Source organism: Ictalurus furcatus, chromosome 21 (assembly GCF_023375685.1).
Source record: "Ictalurus furcatus strain D&B chromosome 21, Billie_1.0, whole genome shotgun sequence".
Lineage (NCBI taxonomy): Eukaryota > Metazoa > Chordata > Actinopteri > Siluriformes > Ictaluridae > Ictalurus > Ictalurus furcatus.
Window position 1 is genome coordinate 19,320,756 of NC_071275.1, and position 23,259 is coordinate 19,344,014.

At 42.6% G+C, this 23,259-nt stretch overlaps 1 protein-coding gene across 1 annotated transcript in view; it reads right to left on the minus strand.

Annotated features, from left to right (window-relative positions):
* Window positions 1–2,918: 2,918 nt before the first annotated feature.
* LOC128624752 (testis-expressed protein 264 homolog) overlaps window positions 2,919–23,259 on the minus strand; it is a 37,381-nt gene continuing 17,040 nt past the window's right edge. Inside the window, exons 3-4 of the mRNA XM_053652465.1 lie at window positions 7,507–7,678; window positions 2,919–4,345 (exon numbers count right to left, since the gene is read on the minus strand). Coding sequence (XP_053508440.1) covers window positions 4,062–4,345; window positions 7,507–7,678 — 456 coding nt within the window. The 3' untranslated portion in view covers window positions 2,919–4,061. The remainder of the gene's footprint in view (window positions 4,346–7,506; window positions 7,679–23,259) is intronic.

Sequence of the window (23,259 nt, forward strand, 5' to 3'; positions counted from 1 at the left end):
ACTAGTCGACTTATAAATAACCCTAGATTTAAGTATGAATTCAGTAAAAATGTGGTGTGTGTGTGTGTGTGTGTGTGTGTGTGTTTGTAAAACGTTCAAGAATAAAGCTCCAACAAATCATTTAAATAGCTGTATGATGTTGGTGGGTGGTCATGGTGGCTTAGTGGTTAGTATGTTTGCCTCGAACCTCCAGGGTTGGGGGCTCGATTCACTCCTCCGCCCTGAGTGCACGGAGCTTGTTCTCCCTATGCTTCTGGGGGTTTCCTCTGGGAAGTCTGGTTTCCTCCGCAGTCCAAAGACATGCTTGTCGGCTGATCGGCGTCTCTGAATTGTCTGTAGTGTGTGAATATGTGCGCAGTGTGAACGTGTGTGTGATGTTGCCCTGCGATGGATTGGCCACCCCGTCCAGGGTGTCGCCCGCCTCGTGCCCCCAGTTCCCTGGGATAGGCTCCAGGCTCCCTGTGACCCTGTGCAGATCAGCGGTATGGAAAATGGATGGACGGACGGATTATGTTGTTGATTGCTGTGGTAGAGTTGTTTCACGGCGGTTCAACAGTAGTTCGATCCTGAGCTCGGGTGACCGTCCGGCTGGAGTTCTGCATGTTCTCGCCGAGTTTCCACCTGGTTCTTCTGTTTTCCTCCCCAAATCAGGCCAGGTGATCTGGTTATTCTAAATTGCCCCTAAGTGTGAATGTGAACTGGTGCTCAGTCCAGGGTGTATTCCCACTTGGTGTCCAGTGTTCCTTGGATAGTCTCTAGATCCACCATGACCCTGGCTAAGATGAAGCTCACTGAAGACTGAAAAAAACTTGCTGAATGAAGTCGTTTCTGACAGCTTTTAAGAAAAAGACAGTGAGATGACTTAACCGGTGATATGACGGTCTTAACTAGAGGCACTGAACACTGCATGAATCTTTCACTACAAAGTTTTGGCTGATCTAAATTAAGCGTTCCTGACATTTTTTGTTAGCCGACGCCCTTTAAGTACCACTGGAGATTTTAGGTTAGCTAATGCAAAGTGAAACTTAATATGGAATAAATGGCTCTTTTTAGCATTTGTTATTGTTGTTGTTGTTGTTACTCTTCTTATGTCGTATTAATATAGTTTTGGTGATAGATTACATTTTTAAATATCATTTTTACTTATTTTAATGTAATATGACATTGACATTTCCTTCAGTCTCTTGAACCCCCTGTTGGGGGAAACTCTTACCTCAGTGCTCAGTGATGATGCTTTAACCCTGGTGGGAGATTGTCAATTCCACCTTCAAGTGATCTTGTCTATGTCTTTAAAGCCCCAGGCGGAGAAACGCAAAGCCGCATCCTGAAAACAAGCTCACGGTTGCACAACTTAGCTAATTTTTCATCAAGTATTTAAAGCATTAAGGCTTGTTTTTCACCCCGGACGAGGCATGTAACCCGATTTCCGCTGCGAGGAAGTAAACACACTCGTGTGCCACTGGGAAAACGGTACTTTTCTGACACTGCAGGAGTACGCACGATTTTCTTTTCTCCGAGCGTAATGGAAAAAAAAAAAAAAAAAGCAGGCTTTTAAGATCGAGAAAGAGAAGAGAAGCTGCGAGCTGTCAGGCAGAACAAATGTGGAGCTGCTTACACGTGTGACTGACGGAGAAATGCACGCTGTTAACAACATGGTGAGTTCACACACCTGCAGAGAGGGAGGAGAAGAAGGTACGAGAACTAACAAAAAGGTAAAGAAAAGAAAAGAAAATGAAAGTAAAGGAAGCTTTGTTGAATGTTTTCAAACTCTCAGACAGCATTCCAGGCATCACGATCAATATTTCAGCACGTACCGGGTTTACAATCCTGCCGTCTGGTGTCACCCGGAAGAGGATGGGTTCTAGGCGTGGATCATGTACCATATCATGACGATAAATGACATCACAATACACTTTTCTGAGATATTGCAGGTCTCGGATACATTTTTCTAGCATTGTTTTATAGCAATGACGAAGCAGTTGATTGGATGTTAAAATGTTGCACTGAACATTTTTATTTATTTATTTATTATCACAATGTATTACAATTATTAGACTTAATTATTGATTATCCTTTCCGCGTTAAAGTAATTTAATTTTTCCATACAATTGAGACAAAACATTTTTTTAAGGCAACATTGCTGGTAGTTGGTTAACAAACCTTTTATATTATATTATTATATTGAAAAAACCTCTTTTTATTGGATAGACCCCAATGTGGTTGGGAATGAATTTGGTTGGCAGAGGGACTATAAGAGTCAAGGGTACCTGTAGCTGGTCCGAACGGCACGTCAATCATCGGTCAGTTACTCTGATCGGTGAATTTTTGACTAACAAAGTTTTGTGTTGTCATTCCGCACAGATCTTTTTTTTGTTCCTGCATGGGAGAATCAGCAGCAGCTTCGAGGGAACAGTGATTGTAATTTGTATAGTCTTGTGTATCGTATAAACATCTGCACGTATGGTGATGATGTTTACGAAACATCGCCTACTCACTTATGGCTTCGCTTTTGAGTCCTCTCGGAGTATTTTTTGCCACTGTTGCCTCATATGTGTTCAAAATGACTCTAAAATCACAGTCATATAAAACACCAGCACAACAATATTGAGAAATGAACAGCAAAATGAACACAATTCAGTTTTCAGTACAATAAAAAAAAAAAGGCCAGAGAAATACCGCTTGTACGATTCAGATTTGATCCACGCTCCGAGGAAATCATCTTTACTGCCTTTACTGTATTCACAGTTGATGTATAGTCAAGTAAATTCCTATAAAAATATAAGGCTTTGATAACCGCATGTCAAGCCTACAATACAGAAGAAATCCATCCATCACCAGGGTGTACCCCGCCTTGTGCCCCATGCTCCCTGTGATAGGCTCCAGGTTCCCCCGTGACCCTGAAGAACAGGATAAGCGGTCTAGAAGATGGCTGGATGGATGGAGAAGCAATCTCGTCAGCTGAAGTGTTGTTCACGTGAACGTTAAAATGATGGTTTAAATGTCAGTCATTAAGAGATCAAAATCAGTACCTTGCGCAACACAGAAATCGTCCTTTAAATAAGAACTAATCAAACGTTTGTTCATAAATATCAGAGAAGATGCTACAGTGAAATGAAGTTCAAGAAATCCAGGTTACCTGGTTTAAATTGTTGGGTTTTTTTTTTCTCAAGTGGTGTTTTCAAGTCTTACAGGTGAAACTCCTGAACTAAGAAGTTCATAAACGCCCCCCTTCATTTGATCCGAATGATAAACGGCCCCTTCGAGACAACACTTTAACTTGTAACCGAACATTTTAGACTGATTCCATTCCTGAATTTTCACTAGATTATGAATATTGACATCGATCCAAAAAGAACACGTTGAATCCGGTCTTATGCCAGTTCAGCGTGTCTTTCATCTTCTTCAAACCGTACCAAACGTAAGGAGTGAAACATGACGGCGTGTGCGGTTTTAAGGAAAATAATCCAAGGCGGGGGAGAACGATACCATGCTGAAGTTCATCATTCGACCTTAATAGCACGTCTCCACGTTTTATTCTACTTATACCACAGCAAGCTGGGCATTTGAAATTTACTAATGAAGAATATTTCACACGTTTTAACCGTTTAATGTTGTATCGCTTGTAACAAAGCTTCTCTTTGTTTCTCTCTCGAAGTAAAGCGTGACAGGAAAGTGGAAGACGTTCCCCATGGGAAACTTACTGACACTGTAGATTTTTTATTTTTTTTTCCCCGTAAATGTTAGTTAAACATCTCCTTACGGAAGATACTTCACCGTATAAATCAGTGATTTATCCGTTTGTCTTTTTTAAACACCACGTTCATTTGATCCATTTATTATTAGCCTAAGAGTGTCCCTGTGTGAGAGCACCTGTCAGAGCTACTGTTATAGAGAACTAAATCAACACCTTCTGACCGGTCAGAATGGAAAACGACAGTGCTGTGGTAGAATAGACCTGCTAATACAATTCTCTTTACAGTTAGAACATCCACGTCGTTGTAAAAGCCAACACACAAACGGGTCTCTTCGTCTTCGAGAGATTTGCTTTCCATTTACAAACATCACTCCTCTCCTTCCACCACCAGGCCTCGATGCCGAGAGCTGATTTTAGCGTCCTCCAGGCCATCGGATGTTACGCCTTTCTCCGCTTCCAGCTGGAGCTCCTCGAAGGATGAAAAGCTGGAGCTCCTTCTACTCCTCCGGCTGCCCGAGTCAGAGTCGGAGCCCGAGCCCCTGCGCTGGTGGTACAGGTCGGACGGAGAGAGCGACAGAGCTGGAGATGTGTCTCTGCTGTGGGACTGGAGCAGGCAGCTCACCGAGCTGCAATCGCTGTGAGAGTCTGCACCTACACACACACACACACACACACACACGTAAATGAACACACAAGTGAGTTCCAGTTAGTTAACTAGGAGTCAGGTGTGTTTGTGTGTTATGGACGTGAGACCTATACTGTATGCATATGCAGTGTGATTGTGTGTAGGTGTGTAAGCGGTACTGTCCACGGTCCTCTTTTGGCCTTCTCGCTGCCGGGGTTTAGAACGGTTCGAATCCTAATCACCTTTCTCTGCTGTTGGCCTTGCGTTCTTTCTTTTTCTTCAAGACAATCCAAATTGTAATACTCGCTATCCCCAACGTTTGTGCAATGCCTCCGATTGATTTCCCCGCTTTTCTCCCATCGACAGCTCTCTGATCTTCATGTTGGTGTATCCTTCAGCCTGTTGGCTTATCCCTTAGCCTAGACGTTCAGACCTATTTACCATTTTTAAACAACCGATCGAACAGGTCACACCTGGGTAACAAGAAACACCTGTCAGTCACATTGTTCCAATATTTCTGCTCGCCTACAAACTGGGTAGTCTGACGCAAAATTGAACGCCTCTTAATATAAATACCAGGAAATAAAAGCTTTCGGAACATTCTAAACTCTCTTCTCATGTTCACCTTTTGGTCTCAAACGCAAACGCCTTCAGTCTACAGCAAAATTAAACGAACTGGCCTTGGCGTTCGTTTCGTTTCAGAGGGGGATCGTGTAATCTTGGCGTTCACGTCTATGCCGATGACGCACAATTACACGTTCGTTTGCATCGGTTAACAAAAAACGTAAGACACTAAAAGACATCGAGTCTCGGATGAACAGTAACGTCGTCCTAAAATATATCTGTCCCTTCGAGCGTCTAACGGCGAGTAGTGGACTTTGTACGGGTTTGAACGTTATGCCGAATTCATTTAGCGTTTCACAGCTCTGCCCCGAGCGTCACAGCGACGGTTTTGAAGCGGTCTGCATCATCTTAGACTCGACAGGCTTCCACTAATAACAGGAAAGTCCAACTGAACAGCTCGTGATAAGCAGAAACCCGTCTGCACGTCTGTCCCGGCCTGGCCGCGCGCTGGAACGTATAAACACGTCTGACTGACTCAATTCAGGACGTAGGTGTCTGCGCTCGTGTGGCGAGGAGACATGTTAATGTAATCACGCCCGCTGAAAACATCCTCTGTCTGCGAGCTCGCATTAAACTGCTGATTTGATGAGGTCGCTAAAGAAAACCTGAAGGGATGCAAGACTAGCACTTTTTTTCCCCTTCTCTTTATCCCGCTTTTTGAGGCGTCGGAGAATCGCCTTTTCTCGGGCACCTTATTTGAGCCCTTGTGTCACCGTAAAAGGTGCGCTGAAAACGTCTTCTCAGCATCAGGTACATCTTGTGGTGATGAAATATACAGCAACATGGTGGGGGGGCTGGGGGGGGGGGGTCGGGGTCAGGTGGAGTTAGATTCTCAGGATCACAACTTCAGTGAAATATTTGCTTTTCTGTGATCATCTGGACGGCTAGGAACGAACACGTGCGAGTTTGTTTTCCTGTGAAACTGGTCATATCGTTACATTCGCTTCGTTAATTCATCGTACAGTAACGAATGTACGATTTAGACGGTACGTAGCATGATACCGTGGCGTACGTGAACATAAAGGGGAGGATTCCCATATCTGTCGTTTAAATAAAAAACTGAATTAACGTGCAACATCGAGCTATTTCGACCGCCGTGATCTTCTAACGGACTTGCTGTGAAGTTAGTGGACATTGTGGTCGTAGGCCGCGATTTCCTGCCGATTCAAAAGGACCTAATGGACTTCAGTGACATAAGCTGTAATCTATAATTTCAGGCCATCTGCTAGGAAACAGGAAGGCACTGATGTATAGGATTTATGGTTATCTAGATACAACCGGCAAACACGAGATGGAACAATTCAATTATTCTGCATCTGTAACTGAATCAAGACTGGGTGAGCTTTGGGAAAGCATTTAAACCGTTAACTCCTGATGCTAAAACGCTTCATTGAAATAAAAAGGCCGATTTTCTATTTTTGTTTTCCGTTGTAAAAATCAATGAGATTCCTGCCGAGACACGCGTGAAACGATCCGTCTGTCCTTGGACTTATATACGGAATATGATTACGTTTGTTAATTAAAAATAGATGTATTGAATGGATATTGAAGATATAATGACCCAAAGGTCACAGTTAACATCAGCAGTTTTCTTTCAGTAAAAACGACCGACATGTTTAAGTGAGACGAACCCGTTTAACCCGAATCTGAATATCAGGGTCTTGTACAGAACGATGGCACGACTTGTACCGCGGTTTTGCTTTGAGGGATTCGGCGCCTAAGGGTTCTCATAATATCCGCACGGTGTCGGAGTGACCAGCGGGGGTCGATATGAGGGAAACGGAGTGTAAACAAATCGCACAAACAATGTGCACAACCTGGACCGCGCGACCAAAGTAATTACAACACCTCTGTGATCCCTCATGTGCAGTTATATTAGTTAATATCAAACCTACCATAGATTTCACAGAGTGACAGACTGACTGGTGTGGGTAGCACACATAGGGGTGCGCACACACACACTCACACACACACAGCGGGCCAGGTGGTGTGTACAACACCTTTAGCTCATGCTGGGGGATCCATCAAACCTCTCGCTCTCCATGACACAAACTGAGCAGCCATGTTTTATCCCAGCACACAGCACCCCTGAGATTCATACACACACACACACACACACACACACACTCTAACATGTTGTGCACAAACATAATTACATGCACACACTCTTTCATTCTCCTTCTCACATACACCTGTCTCATTATTCAGAGCAGAGATAATGAAGTGTTGCATTATTCACCTCAGCACCATATGCCTGGTTGTTAAGGTTCAAGCTCTAAATATGAATTCATCTCTAAATATTAACATGGCCAAATAACAAACTTGGGGGTACGATGTAGCGCAACCAATACACCAGTTTCAATGTTTACAATATGGCTGCGCGGATCAATTGTGCGTCGTTTTTAATTACCGCTAAAAAACATCGTTAGATCTGTTTAACCTCAGTGTCACTAGAATAAGAGTTAATGAGAAGTAACACTACTAACGCTATGAATGTTGTTCAAAACGTTATAACCATGTAAAGAGTTTTATACACGTCTCCGTATTAAAGGGCGGAGTCTACCGGTGATGTCAGTCCTCCTGTCCTCCTCAGACTCCTCATGTTCCTGTTGTCTTTTCGGGGCTTTCTGGACTTCGGGCACGTAGAAATCTCCCTGCTTGGCCAGAGGACTCATGTAGTAGATTAACCGACTCCTGTAGATCTCGAGGAAGGGGTGAGCACACAGCTTCCTGTCCTGAGAGAGAGAGAGAGAGAGAGAGAGAGATGCATGTTAAAATTTTTATACTAATATTTTTTCCTCTATAAACATAACTCGATGCTCCACTTGAAACTGGTATTATAGTGAGTAAACTCACACAGCTGAGGTGATTGAATAATATTATAAATGAAAATATTAGAGATGTTTTAATCAACGTGATCGAATGTGACAAGTAAACGACAGTCCAATGTGTGAACAATCCTGCAAACAGCATGAGCGAGAGAGAGAGACAGAGATAGATGAAGACAGAAATGAAGTGAGAGGCTCTTCTCTATCAGAGACTTGGGATGTGAGCACGTCTGCTTTTCCATGGCTGACTAATCTCTAATAGGCGTGAATAGTGAGCTGATTTATTTATTCGGTGTGGGGAGGCTTCACAGAAGCAGCAGGTGTCAGAGGAGCTGCCAAGCTGGAATAACTCAATCTCCAATTAAATATATGCATATTCATATGTTAACTCATTATGTGCGTAGGCAGCCTACAGAGGGCATGTAGAGTAGTATACTGTAGTGTAGTATACTGTAGTGTAGTGTACTGTAGTGTAGTGTACTGTAGTATAGCGTAGTATAATATAGTGTAGTGTACTGTAGTATAGTGTATTGTAGTATAGTGTAGTGTACTGTAGTATAGCGTAGTATACTGTAGTATAGTGTAGTGTACTGTAGTATAGCGTAGTATACTGTAGTATAGTGTAGTGTACTGTAGTATAGCGTAGTATACTGTAGTATAGTGTACTGTAGTATACTGTAGTGTAGTGTACTGTAGTATAGCGTAGTATACTGTAGTATAGTGTACTGTAGTATACTGTAGTGTAGTGTACTGTAGTATAGCGTAGTGTACTATAGTATAGTGTACTGTAGTATACTGTAGTGTACTGTAGTATAGCGTAGTGTACTGTAGTATAGTGTACTGTAGTGTACTGTAGTATAGCGTAGTGTACTATAGTATAGTGTACTGTAGTATACTGTAGTGTACTGTAGTATAGCGTAGTGTACTGTAGTGTAGTGTAGTGTACTGTAGTATAGCGTAGTATACTGTAGTATAGTGTACTGTAGTATACTGTAGTGTAGTGTACTGTAGTATAGCGTAGTGTACTATAGTATAGTGTACTGTAGTATACTGTAGTGTACTGTAGTATAGCGTAGTGTACTGTAGTATAGTGTACTGTAGTATACTGTAGTGTAGTGTACTGTAGTATAGCGTAGTGTACTGTAGTATAGTGTACTGTAGTATACTGTAGTGTAGTGTACTGTAGTATAGCGTAGTGTACTGTAGTATAGTGTACTGTAGTATACTGTAGTATAGTGTACTGTAGTATACTGTAGTGTAGTGTACTGTAGTATAGCGTAGTGTACTGTAATATAGTGTACTGTAGTATACTGTAGTGTAGTGTACTGTAGTATACTGTAGTGTAGTATACTGTAGTGTAGTGTACTGTAGTATACTGTAGTGTAGTGTACTGTAGTATACTGTAGTGTAGTATACTGTAGTGTAGTATACTGTAGTGAAGTGTACTGTAGTATACTGTAGTGTAGTATACTGTAGTATACTGTAGTGTAGTGTACTGTAGTGTAGTATACTGTAGTGAAGTGTACTGTAGTATACTGTAGTGTAGTATACTGTAGTATACTGTAGTGTAGTGTACTGTAGTATACTGTAGTGTAGTATACTGTAGTGTAGTGTACTGTAGTATAGTGTAGTATACTGTAGTGTAGTGTACTGTAGTATACTGTAGTATACTGTAGTGTAGTATACTGTAGTGTAATATACTGTAGTATACTGTAGTGAAGTGTACTGTAGTATACTGTAGTGTAGTATACTGTAGTATACTGTAGTGTAGTATACTGTAGTGTAGTGTACTGTAGTATACTGTAGTGTAGTATACTGTAGTGTAGTGTACTGTAGTATACTGTAGTGTAGTGTACTGTAGAGTAGTGTACTGTAGTATACTGTAGTGTAGTGTACTGTAGTGTACTGTAGTGTAGTATACTGTAGTGTAGTGTACTGTAGTATACTGTAGTGTAGTGTACTGTTGTGTAGTGAACTGTAGTATAGTGTACTGTAGTATAGCGTAGTGTACTGTAGTATAGCGTAGTGTACTGTAGTGTGCTGTAGTATACTATAGTAAAGTGAGGTATACTTTAGTGCACTGTAGTATAGCGTAGTATGCTGTAGTGTACTATAGTAAAGTCAGGTATACTGTAGTGTAGTATAGTGAGGTGTAGTGCAGTGTAGTATACTTTAGTTTAGTGAGGTATAGTGTAGTGCAGTTTAGTATAGCATAGTATACTGTAGTGCTCTAATACAGTGCACCATAGTATACTGAGGTATAGTGTAGTATGGTCTGTTGCAGTGTAGTATTGTGTGTAAGGAATAATTGAAGACAGGCCATTGAATTATTAGAAAATAACACACACCCGAAGTGGTAACTGTAGCGTAGCGTAGTGTAATATATTGTGTAGTGTTGTGTAATGGAGTATGGTGGAGTATGGAGGCAGACGAGCTTGATAAGATCTTTCAGTACAAGCAGAAAAAGAACTACTCACTGATAAAAGTGTTAACGGCACAGTGCCTCCTCCTCCTCCGTACCTCAACACCGTCCTCTCTGTCTCTGTCTCTGTCTCTCTCTCTCTCGCCCTCGCTCGCTTTCTCTCCTTTGAGCTTTTTTTCTCGTCTCCACTTCTCTCTTATTCCCTGTGCTCCCTGACTCTGATCTCTAGTGGGTAATCATCTCTCTTGGCCGCCTCTCCAGGCTCTCACTCTCACACACACACAAAACACACAAACACACACCCTGAGGAGACCATTATGCTGCTCTTTACATGCTCATTTTACCACTTTTGCTTCTGCATGCTCAAACACTCAAACACGCGCACACACACACACACACACGTCCTCTTTTCCTCTCCTGTACAAAAATCTCCTTCATTCTACCCATGTCCATCATCGGATCTTTAAGCATCGCCGTGCTTCCGGAACCTTCTTCACATCTCACACCTTGGTTTTTCTGCAATAACGCTACCATAATTCCCGGATTTCCACACCTGTCACTGGTCTGAGAACAGCATCAACACACTGCGAGGATTTCCACACAGGATGTGTCTGCTCTAAGAGGACTGGCACGTACATCACATTCGCTCAGAACAATCCCTATAATAACGAGTACCGTACCGCTGATCTGAGGACAGAGTAATGACGAGTACCGTATCGCTGATCTGAGGACAGAGTGATGACGAGTACCATACCGCTGATCTGAGAACAGAGTAATGACGAGTACCGAGTAAAAAAAACAACACATTTTACAAGTATTGTGAGTGTAAAAAGTTACCATACCCTTAGGACAACGTAAAGAGGATGATCAGAAATCATGGGGGTGCAAACTTTTGTACATCTATGAGAAAGTAATGATTTTGCTTCCTTACTTTCCATCTTCTGTGCTACAACATAACAGGATAACTGATATTCGATGCAACTGCATTCAACTACTAAATATTCAAGCTAATTATAATCCGAATGAATTTGTTATTGAAAATGAAAGTAAAGCCGCAATACGTGTACTGTTCCGCCCGTACTGCCCTGCTAGCACGCTAGTATGTTCTTATACATCCTGTTATCAGTGTACACAAACAGAAAACACATTGCGACACGCTGCTATATTTAAAAATATAACCAGAAAATATTGCAATATATTCTCATTGTGTTGCAGTTTCTGTGGGGAAACTTGTGCAACAACACACACACACACACACACACACACACACACACACACACACACACACACGACAACACATGAACATCTGATTCATAAATATTCATAGAGTGTAAAGTATTCAGAGATTCAAACAGGCTGGAGGAGCGCCACCGTGTCCTCGGGACTAAACTCTGAGTTTATTAACACACAGCAGGAAAACAAATAAATAAATACGTTTAAAAAAAAAAGTAAAAACGCACATATGAGTAGATCGTAGCCTGAAAGTTGACTGCAGCAGCCCTTCACTACAGCAGCTCCGGTTTTAATTGAGTCTCTGGAGGAAGGACATATCGAACAGGGTGCTTTTAGCTGCTTGTCCGAAATACAGAGTAATCCACTGGTCTATAAACACTCTGAGCAGAAAACACTGACAGGAGACAGGAGAGCAGATGCGTAGACGATGCCGATCGCAGGCTTCAGATGCCGATCCATGGAGCTTTTACGACCTCAATTATGGGGCATGCTTTATTTAATAACATTTTAAAAAAATTCCCAGACAGAGAGATATTCATCCGCCCATTTTCTGTTCCGCGGGTCGCGGGGAGTCTCGAGCCTATCCCAGGGGACTTGGGGCACAACATGGGGGACACCTTGGACGGGGTACCAGCACATTGCAGGGCAATTTGGAAATGCCAATCAGCGTACAGTGAATGTCTTTGGATTGGGGAGGAAACCGGAGTACCCAGAGGAAACCCCCCCCCCGAAGCACACTCCACGCACACAGGAGATTCGAACCCCCAACCCCGAAGGTACGAGGCAGCAGTGCTAACCACTAAGCCACCGTGCGCCCACATTTATACATTTCCCTCGCTAAACCTTGTTCAGACCCAGGAGGATCTGCTATTACATCCTTCCACCCCCAATTCCCAAAGGACATCCAAGAAGACTTACAATCAGGGGACGAGGAGGAAAAGAGCACGGCCTATTGATTCATTGACGCCTGCTGTGTTGTGTTACCCCTGAAACCATTTATCATTATCAGTAACAACTGACAGTTTCGTTTTATTCCAAGAGATCGAAGCACAGAAAATCGAAACGGCACAAAAAGTCCATGCGCTACAAACGTTCTGCAAAACAAAAAAAGAAGGAAAATCAAGCCGTGGCCGGTAATATACTGTGACACGTACTATACAGTGACAAGAAATCATATGTAAATTTCACCAAAACGATATGGAAATGTTTACGTTTTGGTTATTTTCTAACCTTGCCTTGGTGTCTGCCTGCGCACATCAGCATTTCTGGAAGGAGTCTCCAGTGTCAGTGATTTGTAACGGTCTGTAACATCGGACATGCGAAGACTTTGTGTGAGGAGCCGGTTAGTCTGTCTAAAGATGTCTGAAACCTCAATAGCTACGTGCACTTTTCTCAATGTTCTAAATGACTGAATAAAAAGACAGAACCCCAGACGTCAGCGAAGTAAAGAGACGACAACGAGACGAGTGACTTTTACTTCAGGTGACGGGTCAGAGACTGACGTGGACGATGCTGATAATCAAAGTTTTAAACTCTACAGATTCTTTAAAACGCGTCAGGAATAATGTTTTTCCATCAGTAGCTTAGGTTATATAAATGTAGCGGTAGGCGTGGCGCCTTTCAGTGGATTTATAATGAAGTCTGTAAATACAATATTTTCCCTTTAAGACTTTTTTCTTTTTTAAATGGTGGAACTATACATCTGGTAGAGATAAAGAGAAACGGTTTTCAGTTCAGGAAAGTCTGAACTTTATATAGTAGGCACTTGTGCAACTCTGACCTCACTTGAAATGACTTGGGGAGGAAGGGGGGGGGAGGAATGACGTAAAGTTGCTCTCATTATTGACGCATGTGCTGTTTGTACTAGAGGACGTGGAACCCGATATCAGACGAATTCGGACAGGTTGTCGTGATGCAAGCTGAGGTCTAAAATAAATGAAAAGTGGGCATTTTAAAGCTTCACCGAGCTTATTTGGTTACTTATTGCTATGAAAATCTATTAATGACCCTCTGGGAACTTTACTAAATGTGTGTTCTGCACTCACTATCCGAGGTCATGGGTATTATTATTATTATTATTATTATTGTTGTTGTGTTTGGACCTTTACATTCTCTCAACCTTCTTAGAGCTGTTTTTCCTCCTCTACATCTTCCCACTCCTCATCAGTACCATCATTATTTTGTCGTCGTCCCCCCCCCCCCCCCATCCCCCATTCACACAGCTCTGTACGGTTTGATGCAGGAGTACAATGGAATTTTTGCCTGAAAATGGCCACCGCTGACATTTTCAAAAATAAATATGACAAAAGTATGAAAATAGGACGGCGTAAGTAATCATTTCAGCTATAATGAGGACAGAAATAGAGGCGGGAGTCAGGACTGTTATGCAAAACCTAAAGGAAAGACGTGTTAGCTCTTCTGCTCTGCACTTCCCTTTAATTACAACCTGCTGACACAAATACAGCTCCTGCTCCTGCTTCTCTGAGAGAAAAGGGTGGAGACGGGAACGGACAGACGGACGGAGGGAGAGAGAGAGAGCGAGAGAGAGCGCATTTTTGAGTTTGAAAGCATCTTATTTTGACAAATTCTCTACGGTCATACAAAAGCAGAATTAAGTATGAAAGACGAATAGCACAGATCAGTGGTGTAAAAGCAGAGCACACCGACGGTAAACACGTCACACTCGGGTCACACTCGCGTCATCTTCAGCAACCCTCAGCAGCCTTCCCAGAGACAGGGGTCATGGGAACTCTTAACAAACACTCTGGCAAGTTGTGCCATGTGAAGTCACTAAGGAAGTGAAGATTTAAGGAGGAAAACGTCAGCGTTCACACTCAGCAGGAGTCACGGAGAGAAGCGTCTTTGAAAAGGTTACGGAAAATAACGCAAACGAAAGCTGAGGGGTTTGTTAAAGCAATTACCCAGATCTCCAAGAGACTTTCTGAATGAAGACGTCATCTTTACTCTGTTATAAAACACATTAGTGGAGTGCTGAAGCACTTTGGTTACAGAGACGTGACTATGTGTGTGTGTGTGTGTGTGTGTGTTCAATGAGGTGTAAATGAAACAGCACCACTGACTAGTTGAGGCAAAAATGAAGTGTAAAAACTCATCAGCAGTTATTTGCTAGTAATTTCCATTCATTTTATTCTCTCTCTCTATCTCTCTCTCACACACACACACACTTCTCTTTACTTACTTTAAAGCCGTATAGATCGGTGTAGATCCTGAGACGCTGTTATGTTACACGGGGATTAAAGTGAAAATAATCCTCATGGCTGAAAGTTTCTCGTTCTCACTTCAGCAGGTTCTAATTTTCTGTCAGCTGAGTCCTGAACAAATACTGAATTATAAAATAATTTAAGACAGTGTAGGTCTGTGACCTCAAAATTTGTTTTCCATCGCATTTCGGTTTCTTCGTCTTAAACTCCGTATCGCACCAGAACACGACTGTTAACTGCAGCAAGTCCTTTAGTTCCAGCGCACACGAGACGAGTCTTCTGCTACTCCATTCTTCTTTTTCCATCATCTTATTATTATTCCTATTCTTCTCATTATATTATATATATATATATATATATATATATATATATATATATATATATATATATATATATATATATATATATATATATATATATATATATAAAAATCTTTTCCATTAAGTATATTTCCAACGAGGCTATTCACATGAAATTTTCACTAGACTTTGGTATTAACTCAAGAGATAAGCAAGTATAAAGAAATCCAGACGTTGAAGTCCATAAATGAAGTTATGTGTAATAAAGAGGAATGACACGGGAAAAAAGTATTGAACACACTAACTGAAATGTATTTAACACTCAGTGGAGAAGTCTTTGTTTGTAATGACAGCTTCAAGACGCTTCCTGTATGAAGAGATGAATGTTCCGCAGTATTCCGGTGTGATTTTGGTCCATTCTTCTAAACATATCGTCTTTAAATCTTGTTCAGTTGGATTCGAGTCAGGTGATTGGCTGGGCCGTTCTAACGCCTTGATTTTTTTTTTTAAAACCAGTTGAGAGTTTCCTTTGCTGTATGCTTTGGATCGTTGTCCTGCTGGAAGCTCCACCCACGTCTCATCTTCATCATCCTGGTGGATGGCAGCAGATTCTTCTCAGGAATCTCCCGGTAAAGGGCTCCATTCATCGTTCCTTCAATGATATGAAGTCTGCCAGTACCATGTGATGAAAAACAGCCCCACACCATGATGCTTCACCTCCAAACTTCACTGCTAGTGTAGTGTTTTTAGGGTGATGTGCAGTGCCATTTCTTCTCCAAACATGGTGTGTAGTAGGACAGCCGAAAAGTTCCATTTTGCTCTCGTCTGACCAGACTACACTCTCCCAGTATTTCATAGGCTTGTCCAGATGAGTCGTAGCAAACTTTAAACGAGCTTTAACATTCCCTTTTCTTTAGTAATGGAGTCTTGCGGGTGAGCGTGAGCAGTGGATTGCATTGCCTATTGTTTTCTCTGTGACGATGGCACCTGCTGCCTCCAAGTGTTTCTGGAGCTCTTTCCGAGTGGTCCTTGGGTCTTGGGCTACTCACCTGACTATCCTTCTGACTCCCTGGTCAGAAATATTGCGAGGAGCTCCTGTGCTTGGCCGGTTTATGACGGAGTGATGTTCCTTCCACTTGTGGATAACGGCCCCAATGGTGCTTACTGAAGGATTCAGGAGTTTTGAAATACGTCTGTATCCGATTCCATCAATATGTTTCGCAACAATAAGGTTGTGAAGGTCTTGGGAAGAGCTCTTTACTTTTGCCCATCATGAGATGTTTCTTGTGTGACGCCTTGGTAACAAAAAGCCTTTTTATAGACCATCGATTTACTAACCCAGCTGATATTCATTTGCACAGATAGGGGGTATAATTACTTTCTAACTACTTACAGATTTCAGCTGGTTCCTTGCCTTACCTTGCCTTGGAGAACGGCGGCTTCTTAGCGTGTTCAATACTTTTTTCCCCGTGTCATTCCACTTTATTACACATAACTTTCTTTATGGACCTTGATGCTGTGAATTCTTTATATTTCCAGATTTCTTGGGTTAGTCCTGATGTCTGGTGAAAACTTCATGTGAATAACCTCATTGGAAATATATTTACGGTCACGTTCAATGCTCATTTCCCCCGCTGTATGCTCATATATTTACTGCACAGTTGTGTACCACGGCGCGCACACACACACACACACACAAAAACTTGCACCACTAAATCACACTACATCTTCCCTAACGTGGTGTGAAACAAGAGGACCAATCAGTCCTGAAAGCCCACATTAGCCTCTCCATCCTGATTGCCTGCTCTCTAATTCCCGCTCGAAGCCTTTCTCACTTCCTCTCTCGTTAAAAGACTGTAATCCACAGGACTGCGGGGTTGATGACTGTCAAACGTCCGCGAAAAACACAGGGGACGAGCGTGTTCTCAGCTGCGTCTGACAGTCCTCTCCATTAACGGCCACTAAAACTCCAAAAATACACAGGACTCGAGTGAGGCGGCGTTTAGCTCGTGTCTGTCTCAGCTCCTGTAGGATTCATCAGTGTGAAGGGTGTAGTCACACTTACGAGGCTTTGTAGTGTCCTTCTACGGTACTTTTAGCTAACGGGGACGAGCACAGATTTTTAGTTGGATCCTACATGTCTGGGATCAAACTTTAGAGACTCAAAGCTGGGAAGAAACGAGACGTGGAAAGGTGTTTTTAAAGGAAATAATATAAGAACTCTAACACGACTCCATTCCAAACACACTATTTTAAAAGAGATTCACAGTGGAGTGAAGATTTAGGTTAGTTTATTTGGCTGTGTTCCAAATCAAAGTCAAAACAGCACATTTCTCGTACACGGTATCGGGTTTCTGGGTTACCTTTAATTATGTAGTGCATGGAGTTATATCTTTTCACACATATAAGTGTATCTAGTTGCCAGCTGTCGTCTTTACTGTGTGTGCGTAAGTGCATTTTTAAAAATCTTAAACACACAAGATACTACGTTGGCTATACTCGAACCACATGAGCTTTAGACGTTGACTTGGTCAATCACTGACTCATCAGTGAAATATTTCATGTATTCTCCTTCTCTTTTCATAAAATAAATAAATAAATAAATAAATGATCTGTAACACTTTAATTAAGATACTGAAACCGATGTTTATACGGTCCGTCCAGGACGTGGCGATTTTGCGAGGACGGAAATGAATGCCAAAATCAAGCAAACTCCGCAATATTCTTCGGAGATTTTCCACAGGTTTGGGCCGAGACGCGTCATGTGACGTCATCACGACTCGCGTTCGTTCAAAGCCTTACTCGATTCACGTGCGTCGAACCCGAGTACAGCTAAAAGGTCTCGTTTACCAACGAACACCACGGAGAACGACCGTGCAAGACAATTCAAGTAGCTTTCTGCAAACTGCATCACAATATTTGTCATGAACAAAGCATGAACGCACGTATTAACAAATGTTTTTAATAATAACGAACAACTTCAGCCAAAATTCAGAACTGAGGCTGAAGCAAGTTCCAATATATACCCCCGCCCCCAATTAATACACGTTTTAACTCACTATTTACTTTAACACTATAAACGTCTGCATATTAAAGCTGATCTTTATGGTTTGTTAGTGTTACTGTGAACTAATGCAGTAAATCATGAGAGCTAAGCGACCCTTAAACCTTGCGCTGAGCTATTAGAGGTGTGATTGCATCATGTTTTAATATATTTAACCTCTTCGGTCAACATAAATGACATAAAATACGTCACGTTCGATCCGATTCGGATCCAGCACCTCGGGGCGTGAGACAAGAAGGACAAATGAAACTGGGGATGATGGGATACCTAGTGTCAGCACGGCGAGTCCCTCGTTTCTCTTCTGGTGCCACAGCGTACCGGAGTTCCTTTGAATCAAAAGTGCATAACTGTGGTTTGTGGGGATTTATTCCTGACTTTGAATTGCACAAAAAGACTCACTCTGACAGGTCTCGTATTAAGACTCGCCGCCGAGCAGCTCTGTCTCGATCTTGTTTACTTCTCGGAAAGTTTGTTCAGGTTTTCTTCACCCCTGTTCTGCCCCTCTGCTCTAGAACGATTCTCTTTATGGCCAAAAAAAAACAAAAAACAAATCGTCACCACACAGCACCGGTCTCTGGGCTTCTTTTCATCTGGGAGCGTTTCTTTTTTAAACTAAATAGCCCTGGTGCTTCTCCAAGCCCCTGCTGCACTCCGGCCCCCATCCGGCTCTCATACTCCGCTGCCCACAAATTGCTTTCTGAATCGCTTCGGTGTGAAAATCCCTCATCAGGAGAGAGGGGACGGGAGAGAGGGGAAAAGGGGCAGCGGAAATCCTGGTCATTTGCATGTATATCTCAGAGAGGAGGTTCTCTGGGTCGCCGGGACATTTTAGCTCTTTTTTTTTTTTTGAAAAATAATCCCGAAGGGCCACATCTGCAAGAAATAACCGAATTTGTCTGGAAACGGGTTAAGTCACATGTCACTATCGGCATTAAATTGATCCGACAGAATAAAGAAATGTTCAGTGAATGCTCACGGAGGTCACCTGAAACAAACGACTAGACCTACTTCCTCCAAGAGCTTTCCACTTGTGATGATGGGCTCTCGAACAGATTCTCAACAACTCTTTCTCTCGCTCTCTCTCTCTCTCTCTCTCTCTCTCTCTCAGACAGGACGAGCTGCTAGAACATTAGTGATATCACTTTCAAAACCTTGACACACACACAATGAAATTCTGAATAGAGAAAATCAGACACACTTGAAGCAAGGCCTGTTGCCAAGGTAACGGGCAGGACGGATTTCCATGGAGATTAGATCCTCTGATATTCCAGAGACGGAAGAAGAGAGAGAGGGAGAGGAAGATAACAAGAGTCTTTCATTATTAAACCGGGGGAGTGTCGAGGCTTGAAGGGATTCCACACAAATGATCACACTCGGTGAGCCACAACCCATGAACACCACACACACACACACACACACAAATAACTGTTTTACAGTATGTGGCATCTTTTACTGTTTTCACTGCTATCTTTTGGTTTCCTGCCTCCCTCAAGGCTAATAACTAGGATCACAGATTCCATAAGTGAAATATTTCAACGTTTGTAGAACATGTCTTTTTAAGGCATCACGACGGCGCAGCAGGTATCGACACCTCACAGCTCCAGCATTCGGCAATCCTGACCTCGGTTTCCTCAGGGTTAGCTGGTTTCCTAAAAAACATGCAGTAGGTGGAATAGGTACACTAAATGGCCGCTAGTTGTGAAAGAGTGTGTGTGATGGACCGGTGTCCCATCCAGGGTGTATTCCCGGCGCACGCCCAACGTTCCTTGGATAGTCTCCGGAATCACCGCAATCCTGAACAGGATAAAGATGCCAGAAAATGTCTTTAGTCTAGACCCCCTAACGATCAAGCCTTAATAACGGCAAGAAAAACTGCCTATATTCGGAGACAAAAGGCGCTAAACTATAACTTTCCTTGTCACTTTTTTTTTTTTAAACCCCTGGAAAGGTTTATGTAGTGTACACTTTAAAGTATTACTCTAAAAGCTAATTAAAAGGTACAGAGGTAAAGTCTGTGCCTTAAATCATTTAAAAAATACTCTCCATTTACGTTAAAATGTATTAATACACGCAGTTTAGTGCCGTGAAGGTTGAGAAGAAGCACTGACAGGAAGCGAGGCTCTCCAAGAGAAATCCCTTTACATACTGCAGTCTACACGTTCTAGTTAAACCTTGGCAAGTGGAGTCATGTTGCAGTACAATTGGAGCAAATTGAGCGCATAACAGCATAATTAAGTGTGTAACAGCAGTGTTCAGCGTGTGGGGTCGTGACCTTATAGAGACACCAGACTCCGCCTCGTCAGCAACGACAGATGGAGCTTTGTCAAGCCGGAGAGAGTGTGTACGGCACCATACTACAATCTGAATGCCTGTCTGATCTTTTTTCATTTGCAAAATTGTGCGTCCTTAGAGACACAAGACGTCTTTTCAAAAGGGTCGGTCATGTCGCACCGTCATGGAGGACGTCGCCGACTGTCCTGTTCGGTCTACGTGAACAACCACTTACATTTAAAATAGCGCTGTTATAAAATAACGTCTGCACTTTAGACCCGTGTAAGCGTGTAAACAGTTTACAGCAGGGGAACGTTTCGAGTTCGCCTGACATTCGATCAAAACAGAAAGTTTCAGCTCTGATGCAGCAGGCATGAGTGCCTCTAATGGGAGTGCATTAAACGGCTTTCGCAATTAACGAACAGCCGATTAGCGGCGTGCATGGGCCAAAGTCACCGTAACGATTAATAATAGATTAATTGTGCAGCCTTAACGAGCAGCAGTGTTGTTATGGAGATAGAGGCGGTATTAGGGAGCCGTTATTTTGGTGCTGAAGGTGTGCAGAGACCAGACTCTGATTTATAAGCGTGTCCTGAGAGGCAGGGATGAGATGACAGGAGCTGGTTGGAGTTAAGTGGCTCTGCTCGAGGGCACAACTGCAGAAGTGCTCCATGGGCAGGGAGTTTAGAACGCTTTTCCATCGGATGCTTTACGGTAGCGCGAAAGTCTCAGCTTTGTACATCCCAAAGTGCTTGCACTTGCAGCAATGAGATCGAATTTTTACTGTTGCAATCAAAATGATTCAACCTCCATTGCAAATCAAAGTTTACAGACAAACAAACAGCTGTTTGCGACGAACAAATCAAACAAAAGCAATTGAAATAGTTCAACACAACGAACGCTTCAAGCGGTTTCCACAAATTCAGCTGACTCGAAATTACTCAACCCATTCATGGCAAGCGTCTTAAGTACTTACTAGAGCACCCTTTTGCCATTATGACCTGCTGCAAACGAGATGCACAGCCATACACCAGGTTCTGGCAGCGTTCCTGAAGAATCCGAGCACATTCCTCATGAGCATTGTCCTCCAGTTCAGTAATATTCTCGGGTTTGCTTGCCGCAACCGCATTCTTCACATCCCACCAGAGATTTTCTATGGGGTTCAAGTCAGGTGACTGTGATGGCCCTGTAGAATCTTCCAGGATTTCTTCTGCAACCAAGCCTTGGTGGAATTTGAGGTACGCTTGGGATCGGTGTCCTGTTGGAAGGTCCGATGGCGCCCCAAGCTTCAGCTTCCTCACAGACGGCACGACGTTTTCTCCTAGGATTTCCTGATACTCCAATGAATCCATCTCGCCTTCCACACGCTGCAGGTTTCCAGTGCCAGAGGATGCAAAGCAGCCCCAGAGCATCACCGAGCCTCCGCCATGCTCGACTGTGGACAGAATGTTCTTTCTTCATTCTTCTTCCTCCAGACGTACCGCTGATCCGTCGTGCTGAAAAGTTCCAGTTTTGTTTCATCGCTCCACAGAACAGAATCCCAAAACTTCTGTGGATTATTTATATGATTTTGAGCGACTTTTCTTGTGCTTTTGGGTCAGTAGCGGTGAACGTCTTGGAGTTCTGGCACGGAAACCTTCTGCGTTTAGTACACGCCTTACCCTGCTCACTGAAACCTCAGTGCTTGTTACACCAAGTCTTTCTGCAGGTCTTTTCAGTCACTCGAGGGTTTTTCACAACCTGCCTTCTCACAAATCTGCTTGCAGCCGTTTTTCCTTGTCCAGGTATTTCATACATTTTCCACCCCTGGCCAGTTCAGGTATTTCATGTGTTCCAGCTCAAGCACACCTGGTACAACTAATGAAGCCCTTGATTAGTCGCATCAGGTGTGCTTCAGACAACACCTGTTTTGAATATTTGTGCTGTTGTGAGGGAATCGATTCAGGAGGTTGAATCATTTTGAAACTGGAGAAATCATTACAAGTTGTATTCTCGGTTGAATTTGGGGAAAACACTTTTTCGCGTCCATCGTGTCGAACTATTTCAATTGCTTTTGTTTGATATGTTCATTGCAAACAGCTGAAAGTCTGTAAATTTTAAAACGGTAAACCTGATATGCAATGAGGGTTGAATAATTTAGATTTATTATTAATAATAACGATAATACAGAGCCAGTCTGGACACAACCTTTAGGTTTAGTTCTCCATCGACGTCAGAGACGAGGGTAACGGTCACACTGATGCTAGTAAAAATTGAGCATGAAAAAAGTGCTTGGATTTACTGTTGTCGGAACGGTCATTTGGATTAGAAACATATATTGGCTCATATTAACAGATATCATATTAACAAATCAACACATGACTCTTCCGTTTTTCACTGAAGTCTTCTGGAAAGTTCTAGCTAGCGCACTTGCTTTCCGTCCTTTCTGGGTGGGGCTTTCTGTCTTTTGACAGCACATTAATTGCACTTCGTTTTTTTTTTTTTACCATCACGCTGAAACACTACGCCCAGGTATTGTAATCTGAAGATACTTAAAGCCAAACACAAAACCACTGCGAGCTGCATGACAATAACATTGCAATAAAAACGGCATTACGTTCAGGAAAGAGAATATTTTTCAATATGTGAAGCTGACATCATCATCAGGGTTGGGTTTTGATGGACATGGGTTGACGTGTCGGTTAAAACGGAAGCAGTTCTGCTCCGTGAGATGAGGATAAGATGAGGTTGAGATGAGGATGCACAGACTCGTTACTCACAGCTTAAGGATACAAACAGGACAGTATCGGAGGCTGTAATAACTGCAGCATAGGACAGACAGAAACACAACAACAATTTCTTTTAACCTGCACCAAATACGCAGCCGTCAGACAAGATTTCCACAGCACACTAAACACACACACACACACACACACACACACACACCATTAGGAAATTACTGAAAATGAGATACTATCAAGAAACAAGAAACCTATCAA